The 12,744-nt window shown below is 35.7% G+C and overlaps 1 protein-coding gene across 1 annotated transcript; it reads right to left on the reverse strand.

Moving 5' to 3' along the window:
• Nucleotides 1-566: 566 nt before the first annotated feature.
• Nucleotides 567-12,285, reverse strand: c8b (complement component 8, beta polypeptide). The gene is made up of 12 exons (XM_016292175.1): nucleotides 12,106-12,285; nucleotides 11,129-11,249; nucleotides 10,322-10,472; nucleotides 8,638-8,779; nucleotides 7,725-7,857; nucleotides 6,402-6,599; nucleotides 5,333-5,573; nucleotides 5,118-5,246; nucleotides 4,575-4,738; nucleotides 1,682-1,832; nucleotides 1,325-1,393; nucleotides 567-879 (listed from the first exon to the last, which is right to left on the reverse strand). The coding sequence occupies exons 1-12, from the start codon at nucleotides 12,168-12,170 to the stop codon at nucleotides 725-727; spliced, it is 1,719 nt and encodes a 572-aa protein (XP_016147661.1). The 5' UTR covers nucleotides 12,171-12,285; the 3' UTR covers nucleotides 567-724.
• Between the last annotated feature and the right edge of the window lie 459 nt (nucleotides 12,286-12,744).

The raw sequence follows: 12,744 nt of genomic DNA on the forward strand, positions 1-12,744 counted from the left end.
AATGTTGGCATCAACAGGCAACCAGGTGAGACACAGGGCCTATGACTGATTTAAAGTATCCAGATAGAAATTTGTTACCCATTCTCAGTGGGAAAGTGGCTAAGCAACATTGCTCAAAAAAGTTGCCTGGCAAAATTGCTCAAAAAGTTGCCCCGTGTATCATGTCTGATGAGGAGCTTGTAGGCTCGAAACGTCACCTGTGGTGAGAACATAAATATTGTTTTCTACTTTTGGAGCTGTGGTGTGCCAACTTTGCTCTTCCTGTCTGACATTGTTTGTGGTTGAGCACCCACATTGAGCTTTTGGCCTGCTGGATGTGCGCACTTTGATTATAATCTTCGTGTATCATCAGGCTAAGGTATTTCAACTTTTACTTAAGTATGGCTGGTACTCTTTATACCTATCACTTGATCAACATTTTCCCCAAAGCAAAACATCTGGAAACATTACAGTAATGAATTATAATAATAATTTAAAATATAATTTTGTATATAATCTCTTTTGGTTTAGAGGCGTAATTTGGCCTGGACATATTTTCATATAATATAATGAAAGCATTTTCTATGCATTCAACATTTTTCCATTTATTACAGCTCTGGTTAAAGAAAATCGTTTATGTGCATATGCCCAACTTATCTGTCAGTATGCATTATCCATTTCAAAACAATGCTATTATTTGTTACATTATTACTGTTATTTGTGAAACTGATAAATGGCAGATATTTTAGAAGCAATCAGCTGATTCCTCTTCTGGCCCAGGGCATGTTACTCCACCGTTCTGCGGCGCTGGATTGTTACACTGACGGGTGCGTTTCTGGGTCTTTCGTGTGCAGGTGGACCATGAAGACCAACAGCTCCAACTGCCATCTACTGCCAATGCTGTAAATGTTAGGATAATACCAAAAAAAAATTAAATAAATGCATGACGATATTAGCACAAGCTTTTGTCCATAGGGACTTTAGAGTGAAGAATATCACATGCAATTTTTCATAAGAACCATATTCATAGTATGCAATACCATGTACTATAAACTAGCTTAGTATATATATATATATATATATATACATATATATAATGTAATAAAGAACTTTAAAACTGAAACTGTATAATTTCCATTGACCATGACGGCATTAATTTATCAAATGATTAAATAAAAGAGAAGATCATCATACTAATACAAGCATCCTTTCTGCATTTCTAAAGAGCCGATTCCTAAAATGACATATATAGGAAAACTCTCTAACTCAATGGGCATCCACACCAAGTGCAGCATTTGGAACAGGACAAAAACATCCCTCTTTTATAGATAACACACTGACAAACCTTTTCGTTTGGTTATCTCACAGCTCACTCCTCTGAAACCAGCTGGGCAAATACAAACACACCTTGTGCCTAATAAGAAAAAAAAATATCTTAAGGATTAAAGTAACCTCCAACACTTGAGATATTTAGATATTTAAAAACTACCTGAAAAAAGTAAATTATTCCATATATCCCCCGTTTATCAAAGTAAGAGATTTTTTTCATTTTTTTCTTAATTAATGTTTTCCTTTAAAATGCTCTTGTTTGTAGAACTTTATCTTGTTTAGAAACACCATTTTAGAACTCTCAATGAAAATAACTATTTTCCAAATAAAAATAACTATTATTTTTTAGATAGTGTTTTCTGATTATCCTCACCTTTGAGCACTGCCATGCCGTTATTGAGACAGGGTGAGCAGCGACAGGAGCTGATTTCTTTCAGGTACTCTGACAGAGCTCTCTTCAGGTTTTTCTTCAGGATGTTAGCATTTGGGTCACGGGATGGCACCAACTCATGGAGTGGCTCTATCTGTAAAAACAAAACATCTTAATTGTACCATTACAGGATTTTACAAAGTAAAATTAAGTCACACAATAAAAGAGGTCCTGCAACCCTACAGAGGACAAGTGGTTGGGAGAATGAAGAATATTAACATATGTAATATTTAATCTACTAAACCAGGGCTGTCCAACCCTGCTTCTGGAGGTCCTGCAGACTTTAGCTCCAACCAGCTCCAACACATTTGCCTGGACGTTTCTAGTGAGTCTGAAGACCTTGACTAGTTGGTCCAGGTGTGTTTAATTAGGGTTGGTGTTTGCAAATAGGTTTGGACATAAATCATTGGCCCCAAAATGTTATTAAAATCTCACTGAATCATAGGAAGGACAAACATGGTAAAGAAGAAAAAAAAAATAACTGACATGATTTAGAAATGATGTTACAGAATCCATATTGAAATACTGGATTATTTGAGCGTTTGAGCGTGTGTCGGGGCACAACTGAAGCCAGAAACATATCAAAATCATTTATATCCACAAACACAGATTTAAAGTGTACTATGAACCTCTCCATCGCCATCTCTGTCTGAAATTTAATTTATTTGAGTTTGTCACTAAAATGAAGGGAGGTAGTTGCAAGTTGGATTTTCTCCCTCCTCATCTTTTTAAATATGTCTTTTCTACAGTGAACTCTAGTCTAACAGCTATAATCAATAGCTCCTTGATGAGTGGAGTAGTACCAATCAGTTAAAAACGTGCAATTCTTCATTCCTTGTTGAAAAAACTCATTTGGATCACACAGTATATGACAGCTTCTATTTCTAAACTGCCTTTTATCTCCAAGATTTTAGAGAAAGTGGTTTACTCACAACTCTTTTCATATTTGAATACTTTTGGTGTTTTAGATATGTTCCAGTAGGTCTTTAGGACCTTCCATAGCAACGGATCTGAACAGCTTAAGGTTACAAACTATATATTATTACTTTTGGACTCAGGATCACATGTTGTTTTAGTTGTATGAGATCTAAGCGCTGCTTTTGATACAATTGACCATGAGATTCTTCTTAACTGCCTGAAGTGTTGGGTTGGTGTCCAGGGCACAGCCCTTCAGTGGTTTGAGTCATATTTTAAGGACAGGACAGTTGCTGTGTAGTTACGAGACATTTCTTCCACATTGGCTCCTTTAGTATGTGGCATTCCACAGGGGTCGATTTTGGGGCCGCTGCTGTTTTCTCTGTATATGCTTCCTCTGAGAACTATTTTCTGTAAGTACAGTATTTCTTACCATTATTATGCAAATGATCTTCGGTTTTATTTTCCTCAGCCTAGATAAAACATGTTTTTTGGACAAAGCACATGAATGTTATACCAACATTAAGCTCTGGCTCTCTACTACCTTTCTCCAATTAAATGAGAGTAAGAAGGTTCTCCCATGTCATCTACCTTTGCTGGACAGCAAAGTTCCCTGTCTGAAAAGCTTGAAGATCATGTAAAGAGTCTATGGGTAATTTTGCATTCATTACATTTTAATAAACAGATATGTGCTGTTGTTCAAGGTAGCTTTTTTTATCTGAGATCAACTGCTAAAATTAAGCATTGCATTCCCTTATTTCATCTAGGTTAGATTATTGTAATTCTTTATATATTGGTCTCCCTCAGACTGTGCTAGCCCGCCTGCAGTTAGTGCAAAATGCAGCAGCGAGGTTTTTGTTGGAAGTAAGAAAGAGGGACCACATTACCCCTGTATTGGTATCTTTACATTGGCTCCCTGTTAAATTTAGGTTTGACTTCTAAGTTCTTCTGTTTGTTTACAAAGCGCTATCTGGTCTCACCCCCTTATCTTCTTATTCCCTACTCTGATTCTAGAGCTCTTAGATCTTCCAATCTACTGCTTTCAAAGGTCCCGCGTAGTAATTGTAAATCGAAAGGAGATTTTTTTTGTGGTATGTCCAAAACTTTGGAATGGTCTCCCAATTGCCACCTTTAAATCTTATTAAAAAACCTATTCACAGTGTTTTCCACAAACACGTACATATGTTTGGATAATGTATTCTTCTGGTATTTCAAATAAATTAATACGTGTGGAAAAAATCCTCTCCCTTCTACCACACGCTCTCTGTTCTCTGGTGCCTCCTCCTAGCAACAACATTTGCAGCCATTTCAAGCACAAAATAGTTTAAGACAGGGGTGCCCAAACTCGGTCCTGGAGGGCCAATGTCCTGCAGAGTTTAGCTCCAACCTGCCTCAACACACATGCCTGGAGGTTTCTAGTATGCATAGTAAGAGCTTGATTAGCTGGTTCAGGTGTGTCTAATTGGGGATGGATCTAAACTCTGCAGCACACCGACCCTTCAGGACCGAGTTTGGGCACCCCTGGTTTAAGACATGCTTTTTGGGCATTAAATAATGGCACAAATACCAGTAATTTGACGAGCTCAAAAGTTAGTAAATCTCGTTGCGTGATTCATTTGAATACTCCTACAAATTAATAGGCCATTCAATAAAGTCAGGTGCAAAAATAACTCTGTCCACGCATTTTCAGTGCTAATTCTTCACTGCGCATCTTTAGTAAATCCTGACAGTAGCTACTATTTTAACACCAAAAGACGGTTTGCGCTGGCGCAAGCTGTTAATAAATCTTGCCCTTAGACTCTACGCCTATGTGTGGTGGCACTTTTTTTAAGCCACGACTGCCCCATATTTTTAAAATGGAAAAAAAAAAGAAAATGGAAAAGAAAGAAAAACCGCACACACACTGGGTGAAAATTTTTACCTTTTTGCTAATAAAATCTGGATTGTAGAACACAGCATCGCCCCACAGCTGCATGATATCTGGAGTTGGCAGCTGTTTTGCAGCAAGACGTGAGACTGTTTCACTGTCACCACCTCTGACCACAATAAGCACATCTTCCACCATTTCCCCCACTTTACTGGAATCTGAATAGCCAGACAAAACAGTATTTTTAAAGGTAAGGTAGGCAATTTCGGAGAGACTATTAAGAGCAAGCTAGCTTTGAAAGCATAAGATCCCACCCTCCCTGCAAATCACTCTCCAAAGCCACGCCTCCTCGAAATCCAGAGGCTAACCAGCGTCATGATGAGAGACGCCGTTGGTGGAGGGTTGAATGCAATGCTGTCAGATTACCTCATCTCTCAAATACAAAGCGCGTAATATTACAGTAATATTGCCTTCCATTATCGCTCTGCACATTTGGAGGTATGCACAGGTTGGAGAAAGTATTTTAACATCAAACAATTGCACACGTCACCTTATAAGTTCTTCGATCTGAGCCTCTGAATTGTGGCTTTTGCTTACCTCCAAGCTCGTCCAGTAGGCCTTTACAGCCACCAGCTGACAATCCTACACCCACATACACCCCCTGAATTTGGGCTCCAACTTTAAGCCCAACTTGTACACATTTCTTGATATCTTCAAGCTTGTAGTCTATAATGAAAGACAATACATTCAGTATAGGCTCAGCCTTTGGAATAACATGGCTGTCCTTGCTTTGACTACATGCTTTTACCTACCATCTTTCTCTAATGTCTCATGATTGAGGACAATAGTATATTCAAAATCCCCACCGAGAGTCGCCTCTCTGATGAAATGTGTTCCATAGTCACTGTAGAGCTGTCGATATTCTCCGTATGTGTATTCCAGTGGCAGGGCTTGCAAGCGGGACATGAATTCAGGGTGTAACATCAGGTTTGATGTCTTTAAAGCATAGCGCGCTACCTCAAGTTCAGAGTGAGCTCGGAGAAATTTCTTTTTCTGAGGGCAACACAGAATAAAATCATGATTGGCTTCACAGTCTGGTCAGGAATTTAACACTGACTTGGCCATGGACATCTTCTTTTATTAATATAGTTATCTTTTTTTAATTTTAATATTTTTCCTGCCATTGATGGAATTTTCAAACTTTCCATGTGTTCTGACAACATGTTATACGGTAGGGGGCGCTATTACACATCTTCAGAAAGCGTACAGAATCTCAGGATGAAATGTAGAAGCAGAAACAACATGTGTGTCAGGTCAGATGGATCGCATTCATGAGTTGAACACACATGAATACCACCACAAAGTCATAAATACAAGCGCAAATTTTCTTTAAGCCCAGCATTTTGGAGTTAAAACAAATCTAAGTTGCAAATATCTACAAAGTGTGATAGTATTGTACAATTACGATTGATGAACATTATTCATCAATTTTAGATGTACATTTAATAAATAAAATCTTGTTACATTTTATGGAGAAAAGTTAAATTGCTCTGACCTTAAGTGATCTGAATGCACCTGACATCGTAATTACGACTTGCCAATATGTAAATGCAAACTTCCTAGGAGGACTTGAGCGCACTATATGTAAGTAGATGCATATGTAAAATAACGCAATCATCAAACAAAAAATATCATCAAAACTGCCTTGTAAGGCTTTGAGGGTGTTTGTGGATTCGATCTACTCCATTTATGTGAAACCACCTAACATAGTTAGAATATGAGTTCTGCACAAAGCCAGAAAATTTTAAAGTCTTTTAATCTCAATAAATGAATGAATAGTTCAAATTATGTTTCACATGTAGTCACAGAAAAACTACTCACCGTCCCTGAATAGTTGCGCATCTTCTTCACTGTCTTCTTGTACTTGTGGTCATTATATTTAAAACTGAAATCAAAAGCATTAGGGATAGTAATTCCAAATGAGACGCTGGTCTTGGACAAAGTTGCCTTTGTTTCACTCTTGAAGTATTCATTGTAAGATTCATATGCCTCCAGTGTGAAATCATAAGAGCCTTTTGTCTGGGAACAACAAAGTCAATTATTTCACACATATACTGTAGTTTAAAAACAGAAGCCAAAGTTCTGAATCAGCCGTTAGTTGTTACTAGAGTCACTGGTAACACTTGTATCATAAGATGCAGTATAAAAGATCATCTCAGATGCAAAAATGCAAGTTACTCAAAGAGGTTTTGGTAATTATGAATCCTTTTATCAGAGCTAATGTTAATAAGGAGGTCAAAGCTTGCCCTCATTAAAAGAAAAGTTGTGGCCATGTTTTACTAATTCATTCTCTTGTTTTAGTTAAATTGTGGGCATGCTCTACTAAATCGTTCTCTTGTTTTAATTGAGTTCAATAATGGACACAACTGAACTAAAACAAGGGAAATAATCAGTAAAACATGGCCATTATTTAACTAAAACAAGGGAACAAATTCTTAATTCATGCCCACATCTTATGCATATGTATCATTTTAATTCACATTTGTCTCTAAACAGCATCTACTATTACAACAGGTATTTTTATAGTATTGTTCAATAATAAGATTACCTGACCTACATTATTGATCAAATTAGCCCATTATTGCCCCATTTATATTATGTATTTTAAGTCACTGTTCACTTGGGTCTATCTTTTTACAATTTAAAACATGCAGCAAAATAAATAAATACATATATAAAAATTTGATTAACAGTCAAATGAATCTGCCATTTTCTTGGTTGGCAAAATAATAGTGACCGTCCTAATAATTTGTGTTCTTTAACTGATTCGTAGTGCTTGTTTTATGTGCTTTAGGTAGGGTGTGGCTATCTAGACCAATTCTCTCAATTAGATCAACTCTCCATTTTTTCATTTCATCACTCTCCGTTTTTCATTATACACACGTGCTTGTCAGTGAAACTGAACCTACATTATAAAACTGACCTAAGATGAGTTAAAAATAGATTTTAGACATGGAATGGATGGATGGTTCAAGGTTCATCAGATCAGCGCCTCTAGTGGAGAACCATCAAAATGTAAAAACAGTTCGAAGCAACAAAGCCTCCTTTGCTGAAATCACATGACTTGGCCAGTTTAATATGTGTTTCGAAACACATCAAAAGCGACAAAGCACTGCAGCTTTCATTTTTAAGCATGTGACATACCTCTATGGTGTACTGCTGTATATTATATGGCTTCCTGTAGCGAACATCTTGGATAAAATGAGGCAAGCAGCCGCCAGCGTAGTATCGGTTATCGAGCACCACTGCTTCCAGTTTACCGGTCAAAATGTTGAATCTGGGAATGAAGAACAGATTATCTCCAAATACCTGATCCGTAGCACAGATTCAGTTTTTGCATTTGGCTCAAGTACAGGAACAACAAAAAATATCCATATGTTACCATGAACTGCAATATGAAAAATTTAAATAAGACAATTTTGGAAAAGCATAAAGTACCGTAGTGTGAATCATCAGCCAAACAGACTGAACAAACACTAGACCAAATGTTTATTAGGCTGCAGAAAATGTCATGCATTCTCAAAACCTGTTATGCATGATGGCATCTATATAATCTGGTTATCTACTACTAAGTCACATATTATTTTGCGAAAATCAAAATCAGATGTCAATAAACTCTTAATAAATTAAATTACTTCTATTGTGTTTGATATGATTAAAATGTACTGATAGGCATTAATGGTAAACTAAAATGTACTTTTATGTCATTTCTATTAAAGCTTGCATGCTATGTAAATATAATTGTCGTTGCACATTTGTAAAGCTGAAATTTTGTACATTTAAAATGTTAACTTCAAATGCAATATCAAACAACTCTACAACTATAATCAATGCTTAACATGTGCTGTTATATCAAAATAAGTGCAATTCTCTAAAGCATGACAAGTGATAAAACATGATTTATAATGTACTTTAAAACTTACATAGATAACAATTTAAGATGGTCAGTACTGCATACAAAGCTATTATATGCACTAACGGTAAACACATAAGCAAACAAACATGATATTACCAGGCCCTTAGTATGTCAGTACAGGAGTGTTTTAAACACACGCACCCTTTGGCAAGATTCTCGATTCCATAATACTCCTCGGTTGGCTGATTACAGGCTTTGTACACTTTATTACAGCCCAGTTCATCAGAGCCATCCCCGCAGTCATCATCAGCGTTACAGCGCAGAGCCTCCAGCACACAGCGACCTGTTACACCACACACAGCCCTTTCTTTACATTGCTTCAGTTCCAGTAATACTTTGACTGCTTTGGCTGAATTTCTAATGAAATGATCCACTGAAATCAATCTAATGAAATGATTCTACTGTGTTTTAAATGATGGGATGCTCTTCCGGTTTGGGGAAGTTCCACACAAAAAGTAATTTCACTGAGAAAAAAATAATTATTCATTGAATTTACTAAACTTTTTTAAGGTAAGTGGTTGCAACCAATTTATTTTAGCTACATTTAAATAAACAAATTTAGTTGACTAGCTTTCAACATATTTTTTTATTAAATGTGGCTCAAATAAATGGTCTGCAACCACTTAGCTACCTTAATAAAAATTAAGTATAATTTTTTTCAGCGTTCAATGTAGCTCTAAAAATAAGTCTGATCCCTCAATTTGACTGAATGAGCTGTACATTTCCTTTATATTCTATTTTCAGTTGTGGGAGAAAAAATTCCCGTTATTCATGGTATGTTGAAAACAATAGATTCATCTTTTTACATTTTTAAACTCAATTTTAAAGTTTGATGGTTGAAGGGTGAATCGAATAATGTCACCTTATTGTCCCAGTTTTTGAAAATGCTTATTGCCCTCATACAGCGAACACTGTAAAAAAAAATTCTGGAAAATTTACGGTAAAAAACAGCAGCTGTGGTTGCCAGAATTTTACCGTGAAAAAATACGGTAGCAACATTTTAGGTTTTACTGTTTTAACCTAAATTTACAGTTAATACCGTAATTTCATTAACTGATATAATGTTAATAAACCAACCTATTGAAGTACTGAACTCTGTTTTGTAGCTTTGTAATACACTGATAACCACCAAATGCAGGAGGTGATGAGAAAGTCACATGATGAACCAAAGCCCATCACAAGCAGCTTTTAAATAATAACATATATAGAAGGTGCACAGTGTGTCATTCACACAAACACTAAACACCATCACGGTAACACACATGAGACTGAAATAATGCAATAAACATTCATTTAACAACATTAGGTGAAACACACAACCCTAATATACAAAACTGATAAGAAAAAACTAAGAAGAAACAGTTATTTCAACAAAAAAACATCAAATTTGAAATGTAACGCAGGGAATTCTGGGAATGTCAATTTACGGTTATTCACTGTAAATTATACGGTCTTTTTCACTTTCAAAAACGGTATATTATCGTAAAATTACTTGTAATGTCCAACACAGTTTTTCACCGTATATAGTAGGGGAACTTACCGTTAACCAATTAACAGGTTTCTACTGTAACATTTTAACAGTTTTTTAACGTTAAATTCACGGTCATTTTTTATAGTGAACCTTTCACTTATTGTTTACGGAAGTTACTCTCATAATTCGCGCAAAGCATCATGGGGTGCAGGAAAAAGGTGGATATGTTATAATTTTGCCTTCATACATTTGTTTTCAAATACTTGAACTAAATGCACAGTTAATATATGGGATTTTGAAATGTAATTATTTTTGTTGGAGATGCTCAGGGACTATTGGTGATGTGAGGATGACCTGTGACAGTGCAGCGAAAGCCCTGGCATGGAGGAGTGGGTCTCTGGCAGGAGTATCGCGATGCAGCGGTGCAGGCTTCCTCCTCTCGGCCCTGATCATGACACGGATCTCCTCCAAACTCAGACGGCTGGACCAGCGTGGCATAGCGGTACTGAAGAGACACACAACAAGTGTGTGAGACTCAACTCGCACATTTAGAAAAACATGATTATAAAGACACAGTCACGTGAAGTTGAATGTATGTGCTATGCTGTAAAGATTAAATGTGAGCCTGGAGCACAAAAGCAGTGTTAAGTCACTGGGGGATATTTGTAGCAATAGCCAACAATACATTGTATGGGTCACAATTATACATTTTTCTTTTATGCCAAAAATCATTAGGATGTTCAGTAAAGATCATGTTCCTTGAAGATATTTTGTAAATTTCCTACCGTAAATATATCAAAACTTAATTTTTGATTAGTAATATGCATTGCTAAGAACTTCATTTGGACAACTTTAAAGATGGTTTTCTCAATATTTTGATTTTTTTGCACCCTCAGATTCCAGATTTTCAGATTTTCAGCCAAATATTGTCCGATCCTAACAAACCATACATCAATGGAAAGCTTATTTATTCATCTTTCAGATGATGTATAAACCTCAATTTAAAAAAATTGTCCCTTATGACTGGTTTTGTGCTCCAGGGTCACAAATGTTTAATTTAAAGATTAAAAAAGAAGCATGTTATCAACATTCTTAATAAACATTCTATATAAAGGTGTAAATGAGCAGACAGACAGCTAGACAATATAACCCCACTCTCACCCTCTTCTTAAGACAGGGGTCACAGCGTGTCCATGAGGACCATTCAGACTGTGAACAGTCCACTGGATCTTTAGGCGGTTGTTCAGCGGTCCTGTCTTCTGAACGACAAAGCACTACAGCACTGTTGGAAGCAGATTTATGCTGTTTGTGAACGCAGTATGTAAGGGAATTTATAACAAACTGCAGAATTCAGATTCAGGCCCTTATAATAGTTTACATTGCACAGAAGGTATTTGGATACTTTGGGAGACTTAAAGCACGTCACACTTGAAAAAATGTCTGAATTTAATTGCATTAAAACAAAAAAAATCAAACCCGGTGGCATCTGATGCATCTGAGCTTTTATGAAAACTAACTTCACTTTTCATAGATCATTTTTTGTTTTATTTTACTGTATTGTTGCTTTTATTTTATGAACAATACATTCTATATTACATTATTTGGTTTTCATCACATTAACAGTAAACATGTTCTGAAGAGTTTAACAACCAAAGTGTTTGATCAACTATTCAATACATTGTCTACACTATATGTATTGCTTCATATTTGGAAAACCTACCATTTTGTGAAATATTTTGACTGAAAAGGATGTTAGTGCAATATTCCGTAAAAATGAATGGCACTTTTTACATTTTTAATTGTGGCTTTAAAAATGTCACAGCATACTGATAAAAACCTTGAGGAACAATAGATTACATTTATATATACTGTATATAAACATATATGTATACATATTGTATATATGGTTTTTTTTGCCTGAAATGTTGGTATTTTATAATAACAGATTCTTTTAAATTTGTTTATTAATAACAGATTGACCAGTTTACTTATAGACCACTAAACTAAAATCGCACAGCTGAATTCTAGTAGTTCAATTAAAAAGTGAAGCAATCAAAACCGAACATTTATTTAAAACACTGGAAACCAATAAAACGCACTGCACCTTCATGCTCATAAAGTAACATATTCCAACTTACCATATAATGCAGAGACAAAGTACTGCTTTGCTGCAGGCTGAATTTGCTCGTAGAAAACTGTGCATTATAACGTCAGGGAAACCTAGAGCATAGTAGACTAGATAACACAGTATTAGACCTTAAACCCTTAACCTACCCAGCAAGCCCTCCTCTCATCTGTGACTACAGTCTTATACATTCACTTTCAGAAATAACAGATGATGCTGCAGTTCAACTGTGTACATGTGAAATATGAAATACTTGTAGAGAGCATTTCATTTTTGATACTAGCAAACGTTTTGCAATAAAAACTGCAACATACAGTTGAAATACTATTTTGAGCCTTTAAATAATTAACATTTTAAAAGCAGAACGTAATGTATTTTGGAATATTTGTCTTTCATGAAGCCTAAAGGCATGTGTTTGGAGTCTGTATTTCTCGTAAGTAGGTCACAAAAAAATCAATGAAAATGTTTGTTTTGAGTTGCATGCCTATTTTAAATTTTTCCTTTTTAAATAATCATGTCATAGTAAAAAAAATTCTAAAAGAGAATGTCTGTCATCATGTCAGTTTTTAAAAGAAAAGGGGAAAAAATCTGTGCAGATGGTCATTAAAAGTTTATTCAATGACATTCAATCAAATTCCTTCCAAGAAAAAGA

Source organism: Sinocyclocheilus grahami, unplaced genomic scaffold (assembly GCF_001515645.1).
Source record: "Sinocyclocheilus grahami isolate Dianchi unplaced genomic scaffold, SAMN03320097.WGS_v1.1 scaffold281.1, whole genome shotgun sequence".
Lineage (NCBI taxonomy): Eukaryota > Metazoa > Chordata > Actinopteri > Cypriniformes > Cyprinidae > Sinocyclocheilus > Sinocyclocheilus grahami.

Coding starts and splice junctions, on each gene's coding strand:
- c8b (XM_016292175.1), bottom strand. CDS start 12,170: ATGCACAGTTTTCTACGAGCAAATTCAGCCTGCAGCAAAGCAGTACTT. Junction 5,247..5,332: donor TGAGACATTAGAGAAAGATG/GTAGGTAAAAGC, acceptor CTTTCATTATAG/ACTACAAGCTTGAAGATATC. Junction 1,833..4,574: donor CAGATTTTATTAGCAAAAAG/GTAAAAATTTTC, acceptor TTGTTTTTACAG/ATAGAGCCACTCCATGAGTT.